The 16,415-nt window shown below is 36.1% G+C and overlaps 1 protein-coding gene across 1 annotated transcript in view; it reads left to right on the top strand.

Annotated features, from left to right (window-relative positions):
• plxdc2 (plexin domain containing 2) overlaps positions 1-16,323 on the top strand; it is a 103,187-nt gene extending 86,864 nt beyond the window's left edge. The window contains exons 10-14 of the mRNA XM_038297928.1: positions 4,915-4,975; positions 5,457-5,613; positions 9,219-9,257; positions 13,448-13,614; positions 15,126-16,323. Coding sequence (XP_038153856.1) covers positions 4,915-4,975; positions 5,457-5,613; positions 9,219-9,257; positions 13,448-13,614; positions 15,126-15,245 — 544 coding nt within the window. The 3' untranslated portion in view covers positions 15,246-16,323. The remainder of the gene's footprint in view (positions 1-4,914; positions 4,976-5,456; positions 5,614-9,218; positions 9,258-13,447; positions 13,615-15,125) is intronic.
• Positions 16,324-16,415: the final 92 nt, after the last annotated feature.

Raw genomic sequence — 16,415 nt, 5'->3', positions numbered from 1 at the left:
AGAAAACAGAGGGGTGGCTGTTTTTAATCTGAATATATAGCAATTAAAAGAAATATATCTATCACTTAACTTAGTCAGAGCAGGCCCAAGCCATAAGCACACTATGCTGCTGTTTGATTATCCAGGCCAGTAGGGAATGGTAGGAGCTTGAACTCTTTAAAATATACATTTTTTACATGGTGCTTTGCATTCATTGGCTAGAAATAACTAAGAAATTTGGTACAATACATTTTTCTTAAGATGTTAAAATTCCCTAAAAAGTAAGATATGTTGCCTGTTTTCTCTGATGGGTTCCCAATGTTTTTAAATTATTATTTTCACATCGGATCAATAAATGGCACATGGCAGAATTTAGTCTTAAAACAGCTAATGGCACAAATCCAGATGTTTGGAAGTGTGTAGCTCAGGGGTGTTCAACAGTTTTCTAGGCTAAGGACCCCTAAACTGATGGCAAGATGTAGCGGGGACCCCCTAATTATATATATAATATGAAATTGTGTTATATCAAGCTGGTCCTATAGTCACTCTATTACAGATGGAGTAACATAACAAAAGTAATTTCTCCCTGGAATTATTAAAGTATTTCTGATTCTGATTCCTGGTTGATGGGACAGGTGTTTTGAATGAAACAGTGCCCAGCTTGAAAGAGCTCCTGTGTGTCGCTGAATGTGTGCATTGATGACTGAAAGACATCTTCTGCCTCCATTTATCTGTTTACTACAGTGTGTTGAATTCATGTTAATGTGTATTTAAAGACATTTCAATTAGTGGAAAAAAATGGAAGGGGAAATATGAAAAAAAAAGTCTAATCAACCAAAACCTTTGCGACCCCCATACAGTACTTCTGTTGACCCCTTGGGGGTCGCGGACCCCCTGTTGAAGACCTTTGGTGTAGCTTAATTATCTACTCTTTATCCAGATATGTTCAAATAAAACAGTAGGCAATCCCCTGATATGTAAAGACAGAGTTGGGATTGGTCTAAGCCAGCAGCAAGGGAGTGAGTTTTTAGGAACCTGAATCTTTTGACAAGAATTTGTCTGAATCTGCTGGTAACTTGTCTGTGTCTGTTCCTTACTAGATTGTTTCACAACAAGTCATCTTAGGTTAGGATAAAGTTCAAATCTAATTTGGTGAAAATCATTTCAGTGAGAGCAGCAAGTTAGGAGATATAAATGGACGGACAAAAATATTTTACACACATTTTTAGATTTGTTTAATATTACATAACACATTCCTATTTCCTTTTTTTAGATTAACACAAACCTATTGAATAACTTCTCATGATATATATTAATTTTCATCATAAAGCGTATTTATTTGACACATATAAATATCAGGTTTAATTATTTTTATTAATAAATTGTGCTTACTCAATATTAATACTAATAAGTGTTTTTTTTCAAATACATAACCTTTTTTTTATTGCAGAAAGGTAACCTAATAATTGTACAATTCAAACAATAAGCTGTATGTATTTAAAATAAATAAACTAATAATAATAATAATTACCAATATCCATCACAAATTATTTATTTAACAGGTTTGCATTCAAATAATGTCCAAAAAAGTAATTGGGAATTTGTTATGTAAAAAAAACAAAAAAAAAAAAACGTATCTTGAAATTCTGGTGAAACATTTTTGAGTGTGTGATTTAATGATTTCCTTACAGTGATATAATCAGCTAAGTTGTGACGGTTATACCATAGAAATTCTAAACACATCCAAGAAAATCCTTGACAACTCAATTCAGCCGAAGATCAAATTTCCTAGAAAACAACAGTAGATTCATAGAAAACCAACAATAAAATACGTAAAGCTGAATATCTTAAAGTAGATACTTAATCATTTTACAGGAGAAATTAGGATGGTTATTTATAACTTTCATAACCACATGTGACATTAAGACTTTAGAGTTATTTTCTGATTAGAAGATGTGAGGAAAATCTTTAAAAAGTATGGTATTTTTTGCTAATATTAACTATTAAGAGAATTAAAAGAGGAAAAGTAGAAGAAAACAGGAAAAAATGACAAGCTGAGGAAAAAAAACTATACAACTTTATGGAGGGATTGTTATCTCAGTTGTTCTATTTTAATCGCTTATCTTTATCTGATAATGGGACTAAGTCAGATTTTACTACTGATTTCTTTGCCTATCTGCAAGATTATGAGCCAGTAAAAAGAAATGTATTGCTTAATCTAAGTATGGAGCTGAGAGAGAGATAACAATTGGTGCTGAAACTACGTTTAATATTCCTCTTAGATGAAGATTCATTTCAATATCAGCTGTAGTAAACAATTATAAAACACATTACATTTCATGTCAGCCCTTGTATCATTATCTGTTACTTCTTGTGGGTGAGTAGGACTAACTGACATTTTGCTAATAAATAAACTTTCTTCTTCAGTCGTATTTTTTTTCCTTCAACAAAACTATTTGGAACAAATCTCTAAATCCTGTTATTATGGTCCTCATATGATGCAGCAACAATAAAATTATATGGCTCTGATCCATCGACGCAACAAGGACCTTTCAGCAGTGAAACAAATCAGTTAAATAACCAATTCTCTGGTTAAAATTCATTCCGAAGATGGGTCTGATTTAGTGAAAGAAAATAACAACATGGCTGCCAGATTTCTCTGAACTTAAATAGCTAAAACAACACAATAGGCTCATCCTTTTGCGACTGAAGTGAACAATCTAAGCAGAAACATTCTCTCATTTATATTCAAATGAAGTTTCCCATCTCTGATTAAATGCATATCGGCTCAGTGCGTTGGACGACGACTAGCTGAGGTGGATGCCAGTGAGAAGAAACAAAGCTCTGGCTCCGTTCAGGGACAGGTTAGACTGAGCCTCCACGGTTACATTGTGCCACACTGTGATGCCTTTTGCTGTGGCCTCGGGAGGCAGAATCAGTCAGGGGAAAGAGAGGAATTAAATAGAGGAATCTGATTTGGCTGATTGAGCAGACGGATTTGGGGGCATAGTTTCATTACCATAACAATATGCTCTTTAGAGAATGTGGGATCTTCTGGAAACCTTACTCAGCTTCTAGTGTTCTGACAGTGCTGATTCATTTTAATCCACACTTTTTCTAATTTGTAGGTTTTATTTGTTGTTTCCTTGAGTGGGTTTGTTTGGCAAATTACATAGACGAAGTGTTTTGACCCGCCTTAATTTGAAACCCTACATATCCTTCTTCACACTCTCTCAAGTTTGAAAATATTTCTTATGGGTAACATGTTTAATTCAGGAGTAACACGTTGCTTTAACATTTTTCCGCAGACAGTTTTTAGTAGTGGAGGGCATAGATTTTTTTTTTTTATCTAGATTAATCTCTCTGTAATCTTTAAATTAATCTAGAATAAAATTGCTCATTTGAATTTTACCAAAGACATTCATGATATGTGTGTGCTACCTAAATAATAAGTGAAAGTAAGTCTTTAAGCAAGTTTCTTAAGCCAGGTGGTGCATTAGACCAGAGGTTCTTCTCCTGTTTCCAAAATACATTATAAACTGCTTAAGACAGCTTTTCTACTAACTGGTGATGAAAATAAATAATATTCAATAAGATGTAATTGTGTTTATGAACTGTTTATTCAGACAAATATTAATTCTGAACTGCAGGCCTACATAATATGTCATAATGAAATGTTTACAGGATAAGACTAAAATCTGTGTTTAGAATGTCTCCTGTGATGTAAAGATAAAGTTTTTTTTTTTTTTTTAAAGCATCATATGAAACTTTGGTTCTAGAAATGATATAGGCTAAATAAATACCACAGTAGCTACATTTTCAAAAAGTGTCCCACTTTACCCAGATCCACCGAAGCAATCATCCAGAAGCAAGCATAATGTTGTGGTAATCATCCGTGGTGTTGTGCTAAAAATAAATTTAAAGTAACATAACATAGCCTTTAGGTGGTACACTGAGACTGGAAGAACTCCTGCAGTAAACTAATTCCACATTGCAAACCGCTTTAGTCTTGTCCAGTTTTCCCTTGGAAATCTTCTTAAAAATATTTTTTTCCTGAAGCAAACCCGGAGTCTTTAAAGACTGCATCCATGTTAACACGTCACATTCGATGTGGTAATTTAACAGTAAGCCTACACAGGTTCGAAGACTGGTTCGTTCTCGCTCCCAGATATACGTCCGCGCTAAACTATCAACGTGAAAGTCATCATCAGTATAGACTTAGCTACCAACCCAACTGTGAGAATAGATTAATGGTGATGTTTTTTTATCGCCCGATAAGAGTCTGGTGTTAATGCCGATAATGGCCCACCACTAGTTTTTAGACAGCTTGTAAATCACCTACTATTATCAACGAATTAATGAAAAACAACACATGATCAATAATTATAACAATAATTGAAGCTTCAATGCTTTCTATGCCATTGTTTTATTTGTAAATCCAAATGCATCAAATGGATTTCTGCAGGTTTTCAATCACATCAATGGGTATCAAAGCATGTAAAATTGTGGTGCAAAGACAATTTGAGGAAAGAGGATTTTAGGAGACCAAGAGGACTTGCTGTCTCCATGTTTCAGTGGACTGTCGGTGTCTTTGATACTGGGGTTTAATGGGCATAAAACTATACTGCTGCAGTTTTGACAAAGAAAATGTTGTTTTTCACTATCTTTTAAAATGTGCAGATTTTATTCTCATGATAAATAAATAACTAACTAACAAATAAATAACACGTTGAACTCTAAGCAAAACAAAAGGAGACATTTATTACTTCAGTAGAGAATACAGTTATTTAACGGATATATTTGCACTATAAAATAGTTTTTATATATTTGCAGTTACTTTTAAATGGATACAGTTTTAAAGGTATTTTCTACTTTTGTATAAATAGACAGAAAACATTGTAGATGTTAATAATACTATGTTTCCTTCACCCTCAGATGTTCCAGTGGCTTTGATCGCCATCGCCAGGACTGGGTGGATAACAGTTGCCCAGATGAGGTAAAGATTCAATTCAAAAAATTGTTCTTGGAGTTCCTAGTTACAAAAGTCATTCATGCATTCATGCCGTCAGTGATCCAGATGCAATTCTTAAGTGTTGTTGGACAGGATGACCAAAAACCACAGTGAAGGCTTTTGGTATTGTCAGATTTATAAACTGAGAACTGGAATTAGGATTTGATCAGAGCCTAAAAAGTAAAAAAAAAAAAAGGTATAGTGGGGGATCTTCATTAATTTTTGACCCTCTCAACTTTAAACATACCACCATAATTATTGACAATTAGGAGGATAACTTATTTGGATGATCCACCCGAAAAAAGAACGTCCTCCACTATACCTTTAAGCATCTTTACTTTACCAAACCAAGAGTTTTGGGGTAAAATGCAAGACACAGATACATTGATGTATGTGATTAAAGCTTTTTGATGCTTTTTTTTGGGATACTTTATAGAAAATGTGAAAAAAACTTTCTTCCTATCAGACCAAAGACACGATGTGTGACACAGATGATACAACCCAACTGAACCCCTTCACCACCACTACTATCACTGCTAGAACAGCACTGAGGAGTAAAGGAACCACAGCAGGCTGGGACAAACCTTCCACCTCTGACCCTCCTAACAGTACTCCCACTGAAGGTAACGTAGCCAAGAGAACTGATACAAACTGTACAAAACTTTACATTTTGCACAAAATATGTTTAATTGAATATGTTCTGTCCAGAAGGACATTATTTTAGTTTTCATTTTTTTTTTTTTTGCAACAAGGCAAACTTACTTTTGCTTTTGCTTTGCTTTTTTAATTTACAGCTGTTAATCTGTGAGCGCAGCACGCAGTGGATGTGAGCGTGAGGGAATCTTCTTTACTGTCTTTGTCATTATAAAAGGCTGTGTGTAAACTTTATGTGTACACTTTATTATTTACGGGTCCGTGCCATCCCAGCCAGGATTTAAATGTGGATAATTGTGGGTAACAGGTCGGGTCTCGGTTCTGAACTCAGCGGATGCAGATGGATGCCGTTTTGAAAAACCAAACCTGTGCAGGATTCTGCTGCAAACCGCCCCTTTTTTACTGATGCACAGTACCAATCGTACTAACTCATTTTCCCCTTCTGCTTATAAATAAAACAGGATCCTAATTTAGAAATAATTTAATTTTTTGGCTATAAAATAATTCTGATGTTGGTTTGTATTAGAATAAATAGAATTTAGCTTGATTTATTTTCCTTAGAAAACATTTTCCTGATTCATGTGTTAAATTTGAATAATACCAAGTTTTCATGCTGAAAATATTGATCAGTGTTCTTGCCTAAAGTTCTTCACGGACTACAAAAACCAAGAAGGTTGTTCTCCTTCTGCAATTCTAATATATTCAGCAGATGATTCATTGCAGCCCAGCAGGAGTCTAAACCAAAGCATCATCTCATGGCTATCTAATGCAAATCCCCTGTAAAAAGCAGCTGACACAGTTCTTTTGCTGATAATAGGAAAACAGTCAAGGTGTCCTTGGAAGTTTGTTTACTTCCATTTCCTTGACTTCTCTGCATGTGATGTAAGCTGGCTAAACCTGCTATTTACACGTTTAACTTTTCCTTGGAAAGGGATAATTTTAGTTATTTATTCTGCTTTAAGACAGCTTAATAAAATAAACTTAAATGTGTCTGACATTTATGTTAACTCCAGGAAGTGTTCACCTGCTATGTAACATCACGTTACCATAGAAACCCTTTATAATCAAAGCTAAAAGCACGCTGTACTCTTTATGTAATATGTTTACTTGTACCTCTGTGTTGATCTTACTACTGCTTGATGTCAGGGATCATTAATAATCGACTTGATTTCAGACCAACACTCTTTCCAGTCTGATGAGCTGAATTTGTCTTTAAAGGTTTAGAACCAACCTTACTGGTAAAGCTATGTAACCCTTAACAAATTTAGTATTTTATTTTAACAAATTGGTTTAGCAGTTCATCTACATTTTCAGTTTATTAATTGTTATCAGAAGGACTCAGTTGGCCTCATTCTATAAAAAGATGGCTTTCTTTCCTAGTTATGGTTTCACAATAAAACCACATGTTATTTTTTTTCCATATATAAAACTTCATGAGATCCCAAATGTTCTGTTATAGGCAAATAGTATTTAGTTATCGGGGGGTGTGGGGTTTACCTTTGGAAAGAATAAAAATGCTGCTTATCCCTGGAATAAGTTGTTCCATTCCTTGCTTAAAATCCCTCTACAGCGAGTCTTTACAATCCAAAGAGACATTTTTAACTTGATACCAGCTTTTAAACACAATCACTAAATGAGCTTTCTTCAAAAACGAATAAGATAACTTAATAAATATTTTTTAAATCCCCACCAAGCAGGGTTTTGAAATAAAGGGGGGAAACTTTTGAAAAGAGATTAAATACTTTTTAAATGGGTTGTTAAAATCCATGGAACATTATGTAACAAAAACAAAACTTTTCCTCCTTTTAAAAGATACATATATACATACATATATATATATATATATATATATATATATATATATATATATATATATATATATATATATATATATATATATAAGCCACTTGTTGCTCTGAGCTACTGGTTTCTGACCCTCTCCTACAGACTAATATTAAGGGTCAGCACCATTAAAATTAAGCACATTATCTATTCACAGTACCTCTATTACTTACTTTTCTTTTTTTTATTTTCCTAGTATTTGACAAAATGTGTCTTTGTGTGTACATAAAGTTTTATAAATCGGAAACTTATTTGTAGTTGCTTTATAAGTAAACAAATTCTACACGGTTTGTTGCTTAGGACCTTTAGCAAATAGGAAGTCTTTTTATTTCCTCTCCAGAAGTCTATATCATCCAAAGAGTTTCTACTCAGCTAAAGGAGCAAGGATAATATTATTGTTAAAGATGTCCAGGGACTTTGTTCTTTTCTTGTGTTGTTCAGTTAAATAATGTTTATTATGGTTCTGTATATTTAGATCTCTGTTACTGATTCTTTTTTTTTTCATAGAGGTGTTTACTTAGAGACAGAGACTCACCTTTTTTTAATACAAGCTCATTGATCTTCTTTTTCTTTTTGCTTGAGTTTTATTAAGGATGGGCACTTATTGCTGGGCTGCTGTGTGAAAATAATCCAACCGAGGGGATAAACACAACCAGTCGAAACAGTTCAAATCCAAACAGGGTGTGGTGAGGGAAATAACTGGGGAATCACTGCATATGGGAAATTCAGGAGGTCATGAGGGGTTACAGTCTGGTACGAGTATTTGTTATGGTTGACTATTTGACACGTATGTCTTGGATGTCTTTTCAGCTGCAGCAGGGCAGGGATCAGGTTACTGAGGAGGTGGTGCAAATGGAGGCAACCTGTGGCTCGATGGGAGAGTTCTAGAAAAGGAAAACAGGCAGAAACAGGAGAAATATCTCTGTTATAGAAGTTTCCCTTTGTATAGAACATGCTATAAGGGCAATATGCATTAATCCTTTAAGTTTTGAACTTGTTTTTGCTGCTTGCAAAAAATGGGAAATTAAGATAAACATGTGAATGAATGTTTATTGTTAACCTGAAAAGCTTTTTTTGGACATATCCCGTGTGTTTAATATATGTGAGTCCCTAAATTGTTTTATTAATGAAAGTGAGACAAACCGTGCAATGTCCGGATGTCACATCTGTAGCAATGTTGCATGGCATAAACTCAGTCCAGAACCAGTACGCAGCTTTCTAGATTCCCTTTGCTGTCCTCACTACCTGTGCTAAGTCCTCTCTTCCCTGTTCCTTGTTACCCCTCCTATCACACTAACACACAGGATCCTTTCCATTGTGGCCCTAAAGGAGTAGTTTTAAAACTTGAAGCAGCAGTTCTTTCTGAATGAAACCATTGAGGCAAATAGACCTGATGGAAAATGTTCCAGATTAGCATAATGTAAATGGCACAATGCGTGTAAGTGTCTCCTACCCTTGAAGCTGAAGTGGCTTACCCTACATTTCCATATTTCACACGTATATTTAACCCCAGCCTGATATCATGTGTTGAATTATTGATGCTCATTCATTATATTCAAGGCATTCATTTTTAATAACAGTAGTAAATGAAGATGGTTCGCTAATGAAAGAAGCTTTGTCTCCTTTGGGGCCTTGAGGGGAGGTTCTGATAGAGCTAAAGCATCAAAAACAAACTACAAAGAGAAAGTCTGATTACTTTGGCTGACTCCTGCGGTTCTTTGTCTCCTCACAGATGATACCAAGATTCCAATGCATCTCAGAGACAGCCAAGGTGAGTCCTTAAAAAACAGAATATTATAATGACTCTGACAGTGGCAGTCATTGTTTGTGCCTGAAGATAGATAGATAGATAGATGTACTTTATTTATCCCAAGCTGGGAAATTGCAGTGTAGCAGCAGCTTTACACATAGTGACAGTCACAACACAATAAGATAAGAAAAAAGTAAAAATAACATAACATCCACACGTATTTACATTATAAGGGTAATTTACATTATAAGGGTAATTTACATAATAAGGGTGCAGTGAACAGTCCTGAGGTGCAGTGAACAGATTATAAATAAATATTAAAATATGGAGTGCAGTACAGTACAGTGCTGGTTACTGTATGCTGAAACAAGAGTTTATTTTTTATTGTACAATGTGATGGCATATGGTAGGAAAGATTTCCTGTATCTGTCCCTTCGACAGCGGAGCTGGAGCAGCCTGTGAGAAAAGGTGCTCCGCTGTCTGACCACTGTGTGGTGGAGAGGGTGCTGATCATTGTCAATGATGGATAAGAGTTTATTCAGCGTTCTCCTCTCCACCACAGTCTCAAAAGACTCCAGCCTGAGTCCAAGTACAGAACCAGCCCTCCTGATGATTTTATCAAGTCTGTTGGTGTCGCTGGCTCTGATGCTGCTGCCCCAACACACAGCAGCAAAGAAAATGGTGCTGGCAACAACAGACTGGTAAAAGATCTCCAACATCTTGCTGCACACATTGAAGGATCTCAGCTTCCTCAAGAAATAGAGTCTGCTCATCCCCTTCTTGTACACAGCCTCAGAGTTAGACCTCCAGTCCAGTCTATTGTCAATTATCACTCCCAAGTATCTACAGTCCTCCACCTCCTCCACCACCTCCCCCCTAATCCGTAGTGGCTGTGAAGACCTCTTCTCTCTCCTGAAGTCAATCACCATCTCTCTGGTCTTGTTGACATTCAGCCTCAGGTGGTTCTGTTCGGACCACTCCACAAAGTTGTCCACCAGTGTCCTGTACTCCCCCTCCTCTCCCTCTCTTATACACCCTACAACAGCTGAGTCATCAGAAAACTTCTGCAGGTGACATGACTCAGAATTGTACTGAAAGTCAGTGGTGTATACGGTGAAGAGGAAGGGAGAGAGCACAGTTCCCTGTGGAGCTCCTGTATCACTGACCACCACATCAGACAGGACACTGCCCAGACGGACAAACTGTGGCCTGCCTGTCAAGTAGTCAGTAATCCAGGAGATCCTTGTGTCGTCGACACCCATCACCTGCAGCTTCTCACCCAGCAGCAGAGGCTGAATGGTGTTGAAAGCACTGGAGAAATCAAATCAAGAGAAATGAAAAATGTATGATTTTTATTCACACAGCTATGAAATCAACAGTGTGCTGACACTGAGGATGTTTTTGCATTTTTCTCCCATCGGTTAAACTTTTATCACAGTGTAGGACAATGTAGGGTTAGTTAAGGTGAAACGGGTCTGTGAGGAAGATATGGCGTAGGGACACAATGCTCAAGCATTGGAGGTAATCTTCAGGTGATTATTGTTGCAGCAGGATTAAATCATTTCTTTCTCAGGAGCTCACACTGGAACTAGATTATTGTCTCAGCTAACGTCACTGGTTTCTTTAAATCTACCAGAGGTGAGGTGTGATGTGGGTCAATGGTAGCCTTCTTTTAAACAGATTTTTCAGGGTCTCTGCTCCGGTCATTTGTCCTCTGATTCATTTCACGACTCTGTCAGAGCTCGACTTCCTTAGAGTCCTTTGTCAGACGGAGGATAATAGAGAAGACTGGTTTCCATCTGCAGGAGAATACTCTGCTTCTCTGTGAGACTGAGGCATGGTGGATTGTTCATTAGGGCTGCAACTAACGTTTATTTTGCAAGTCGATTAATGCGTCGATAACTTTTTAGATGAAACGATTAATAATCAGGTAGTAAAAGGTTCCTTAAAGACGTTTCTACGAAAACAAACCAGGTGAAACTAAACCTTTTCCACTTGAGGAGTTCTGGATTGAGCATAATGACAGACAAAAACATCTTTGAGTCTTAAATGCAAAATGGTTGTTTTAGAGTCTCTATACTACAGTTAACGATCAATCGATTATTAAATGAGTTGAAGATTATTCCAATAAAAGATGAATGACAATTAATCCGATTATTTCAGCCCTAGTGTTGATGCTACAGGAAGGAATGTTTTTTTTTATAACATTTAGCCTGATTATAAGCTGTAGATTAGTTTATAAATGGAAAGAAAGAAAGCCTTTTCAATATTTTTCTCATTACCATTTCATTTATTTTTTAATAAATAAGATTTTTTTTCAGGATCTGGTCTCCCTTGTTTTATCTTTAGTTTGATATTTACTATATCTTGTCTGATCCAACCACAATTTGTTGAATAGTTTATCAGTGAACCGATTATTGTTTTATATATATATTTAAGCAATATGTAAAAACTATATTACAAACACTAGAGTAAGCTTGAATGAAAGCTATATTGAATGATTCTTTACTGAATACAGTCTTTTTTTTTTTTAGACATTCACTGTATGTTAAAAGCAGGAAAGGTTTTTACCTTAGCCTTGTATCATCATGTAGACAACAGCTGTCTGATAAACCACACATTTATCCTTACAACTGAAGTGGAAAGCAGACTTATTTATCACATCCTGTCCTTTTAATGCACTCATGCCATCGATTATATAAAATATATGTATCCTGAATTTAAATGTAGCTTCCCTAGTAATTTTTTTCTTCTTTTTTCATTTGCATCAATATATAGGATATATATTTCAATGGTTTTATGCATCAGTTAGAAATAGGGGAATTGAATATATAAACACCCTGACTGAATTGGAGAAAAATTAGACAAGGATGTTACAAAAGCACTGAACATAAACAGTAAAGGAGCTCCTGGATTTCTGAGTTGTACTGTTTAATTGTGTCCATTATTCTCCATTTATTGTGATAAAGGTTTACAGTTGCAAGACAGAACCATCATATTTATTGGTAAACTACTGTCTTTACTGTGATTAATGTTCTTTAATCACAGCAGTAGTAGTCTAATGGTGGATTCGTTTAGACTTTAACAGCCTCCCACATTACTTTTTATTCTCCTCTTGGTTTGAGGATCCAGATTAAACTGTTTCTGCAGGAGACCAGACTGAACTCTCAATGTCTGGATTCTGCTGGACTCCTGACATCTGCTCGTCCCTTCCTCTCAGTGATACCCCCCCTGCTATAACCTGTCAGTACGACAGATCAGAAGCCCTACACCTCATTTGCCATAACAGAAAATGAGGGCCAGACATTGATGACCGATTAAAATCGATGACAAAAGGCTGTCCTTAGCTTAAAATTGAATACAATAGGTTATTTTAGGTACATCTGAGCTACTTTTCCAGGTTATTAATATTTCTCAGCACATGTTTGCTGCTTTGACCTACAATGCTTCACACTTACAGAGAACGCTCTTGTGTTAGACAGGTTTGATTACCACCCTGTTATTCTCCGTGTTGGAAATGAATGAGGCAGAGATCCAGGGGAGAGCTTGGTGGGCTGACAAGCTCTGTGTTGCCTACAGATGCTAATTAAATGCAAAAAGAAGCCTGGGGAGAGGTTGTCAGGGGGCAGACAGAGGAAAAGAAAATAGATTTGGCCTGAACCAGTTGACACCTAGAGAATATGTATGACACTGAATTTTAGTTTTATTCCAAGCAAATGGGCTGAGCTTATTCTTGACACTTAGAGTTTTCCTTTTGTAAAAAATTGCACAAAGTGACATTTTGTTTTCTTCAAATTTGGCCCCCAAAGACAAAAACGGTCTTTTGAGGTTTACAGGCTGTTGATATAATCTTTCCAATGCTCTATCATAACATCTGAATGTTGATATGCACCTGTCATTTTATAAGAATCCTGCTGAACAACAAAATGATCCTGCTTTTATACGTTTGTAGCCCACCTTCTGAACACTGAAATTGGCAACAAATCTTTTCAGTCCAGAAAACTGCAGAATACAGTTTCAACTGCCTTTTTCCCCACATGCATGTTGGAATAAATTATTTTCTATAGAGAAAGAGTGCTGGAACAATGAAAGAAATTTAAGAACATCTTAAAAGTGTTTTATGAATGATGATTGACCCCTAGAGGTTGCTAATAGAACTGCAAATGCATTTTTAAAACATATACTGTATATATTTATATTTTCTTTTTCAGTTATGCCAGCTGATAGCGCCGTTAACAGAGGCCCAGGCACCCATCCTCTACACACTGGTCTGATCCTTGGCATCCTGCTTGTAATGATTGTCATGATAGCCGGCGTGCTGATAACTGTCTATGTGTACCATCACCCGACGTCCGCAGCCAGCCTCTTCCTCATTGAGGTGAACAGTAGCAGACATATCCCTCTTAAAATCCTGGTTTAATTGTTTTTTGTTCATACTTTTATTTCTGTAAAAAAAAAAAACAGATTAAGAAATTTATTTTTGCTAAAAACAGATTATAGAATATAATATAATAGAAAAAAAATATAAGGCAATAGAAAAAAATGATTTGTCTATTGCTTGAAGATCTCTGACTCATGGATATTCAGCAGGATTCTCTATGGTGAAATTGGATCACAAACTTTGTCCTTAATTTAAAAAAAAATACACGAGAGGTTATTTTATCTTCTTAGTAAAAACTAAAGAATAAGTCAAAGTTTTCATGTTGGTATAAAAAAGATCAGTGTTTTAAAACCCTTGCTACCAATAACATACTACAAAAGCTACAATACCACAGCCATTACCTAAAGAGCTTTATAATATCGACAGTAAGTTTAAAAAAAAAAGCATATTTCTTGTTGCAAATTCGGGTAGAGCTTATCAGAATCTAAATTTGTATATTTTAATTCAGGGTTGCAATAACAGCTTACCTGGTTATTTTACAGTAAGTCTGGAGTCTGGAGTAGATTTTTCCATCTTTAGTTTAAAGTCTGATGTTTAGACTTTTTAAAATTTGAATGAATTGAGACAGGTGTAAAGAGTGCATGGATTACAGGGGTCTGAATATTTATCATTTAAAACAAATCAGTGCTTAAATTCTCCAAAATGATGCATGCAAAAAAAAATGTGTCCCTAATGGATCAGCTGTGAGTTAATTCATTTTTGGAGGTTTTACTTCAGTTTTGCTATCAACAACCAGCCTTGATTGCAGAAACTGTATATATATTCAATAAATCACCTAAACAGAAACTATTGAACAACATAAATTTGGCTAAAAGGTCTCAAAAAGACATAATAAGAACAGGCCAGAATGTGAAACTTTCTCCCTATTGGCAAGCCAACTGAAAATTATGCATTGACAACTTAATTAGGAGGGAACTAAAATAACACAGTATTCAAAGAGCTGCAGGCTGTACTTTGCTTAATTAGGCCCAATGATTATGATTTTTTTTTTTAAACGAATACGAAGGCGGACAATATTCTGGATCTTTTTTTGAAGCTGTTTTCCATCCGGCTAATTGACTGAACCATACATTTAATGTTTTGACTGAACAGAGTGAAGGTTTTGGAATGGCAAAGTAAAAGTTTAGACTAAATTTCATTCATTTGCTATATCAGGCTCTTCATGCTCGAGAATCCTCCATGTCACTGAAATTGAGTCTTTTTTTTATATGTAGAGTTTTATCCTTAATAAATGATATTGTAGAAACTGCTTTTTGTATTTCTAACGTTTATATTTGTTTCATTCAAATGTATTAAATGAGCTGAAACACTTAAGTGTGACAGAAAAAAATTAGCAATTAAAATCTGAATTCTATCAAATGCTTTTTAACATGTTTTTTTATTGCTCCCGAGCTGTAACCTTTGACTTCTTGTGTCTTTTTTTCACATCTTCCCATCTGACCCTGCAGAGACGTCCAAGCAAATGGCCGGCCATGAAATTTCGCAGAGGTTCTGGTCATCCTGCATATGCAGAGGTGGAGCCAGTGGGCCATGAGAAGGAGGGCTTTATTGAGTCAGAGCAGTGCTGAGGCTGGAGGTGAGGTGACCTCATCCCCACCTGATCCCAGCCTCGACCCATCCTGCGTCTTACCTCCTGCTTCACCAGGAACCTCTCACCCGACACCTCCAGGACTGACCCACCGGTTAAGGAGCTTTGGTAAAACTCTTAATTTGGCCGTTTAGAGCTGAATGAAAGCCAGAGAACAGCTCCGGTCAGTGGAGCAGACTTACCGTGGACAGAGGGGAGGAGACAGCACTGAGACGTCATCATTCAGCTGATACTGATAAGGATTTCTGGGCTGTTATCATGCTGCATTGGAGGGCTTGGACTGACTTTATTTTTGTCCAATGAGGAAGCAGAAAGACCTACTACACAATATATATTTTTTAGAACCAATAGAGTATGTGAACAGAGATTTCCACTTGATTCTCAGTGGTGTTTAAGCCTTTGTATATCCATCAGGTTTATACTAGTTTTCTCTTTTATTCCAGTGATTTTTTTTTTAACTATATTTAGCAGGATGGGGTTGGCACATTGCTCTGGACTCTTTGTTGGTATTGCCTTTCAATACCACGGCAGATGTAATTGACTTTTCCACAGCCTGCTCTGCTGTGCGATATGTTGTGAGCAGAACTGTCACTGAGATCTATCAGAGCTCATTCAGCTTCCTTTTTTTGGGGGATTAATCAATGATGATTGGTTGTGGAAATGTTTTTTTATTTCTTTTCATTGGTGATGGGAACATGCATTTTATGTTCTGTTTTTTTATTACTGCTCGGTCATTGTGCCCCTGACTAGAATTTGCACAGTCTTCTTTCTCTCTCGTTCTCATGCACATTTTTTTTGTGCAAATTTACAAGACAGGCGCTTGTGAGTGTGAATATATTTTCTAAAAGTGTAGGTGAGATGCTTGTATGAATACAAAGGAGTAGTTAACAGTAGCGATGGGGTATCTGCTTGCGGTATGGGTGTTTCTGCTTTAGCTGGCTCTGTAAGGGTGATTCTGATATTCAGAGGTACGGCTCATCATGATAATGAGTGATAAAGATTTGAGACTTTTCAACTTTATCAAGGCTCCACACACTACTCCATATATTCTTAAAAAATACAACTGGGCATATAAGTTTGAATGTACTGAACATTTTCCACTGTAATATTTAGTTCAACCTCAACAGGTTGTAAACTTGCTACATGCTCT

This window comes from Cyprinodon tularosa, unplaced genomic scaffold, assembly GCF_016077235.1.
Source record: "Cyprinodon tularosa strain WSP-4 unplaced genomic scaffold, ASM1607723v1 ctg4, whole genome shotgun sequence".
NCBI classification, from domain to species: Eukaryota; Metazoa; Chordata; class Actinopteri; order Cyprinodontiformes; family Cyprinodontidae; genus Cyprinodon; species Cyprinodon tularosa.
Note: the sequence above shows the minus strand (reverse complement) of the source record. Positions and strands in the feature narration are given on the sequence as shown.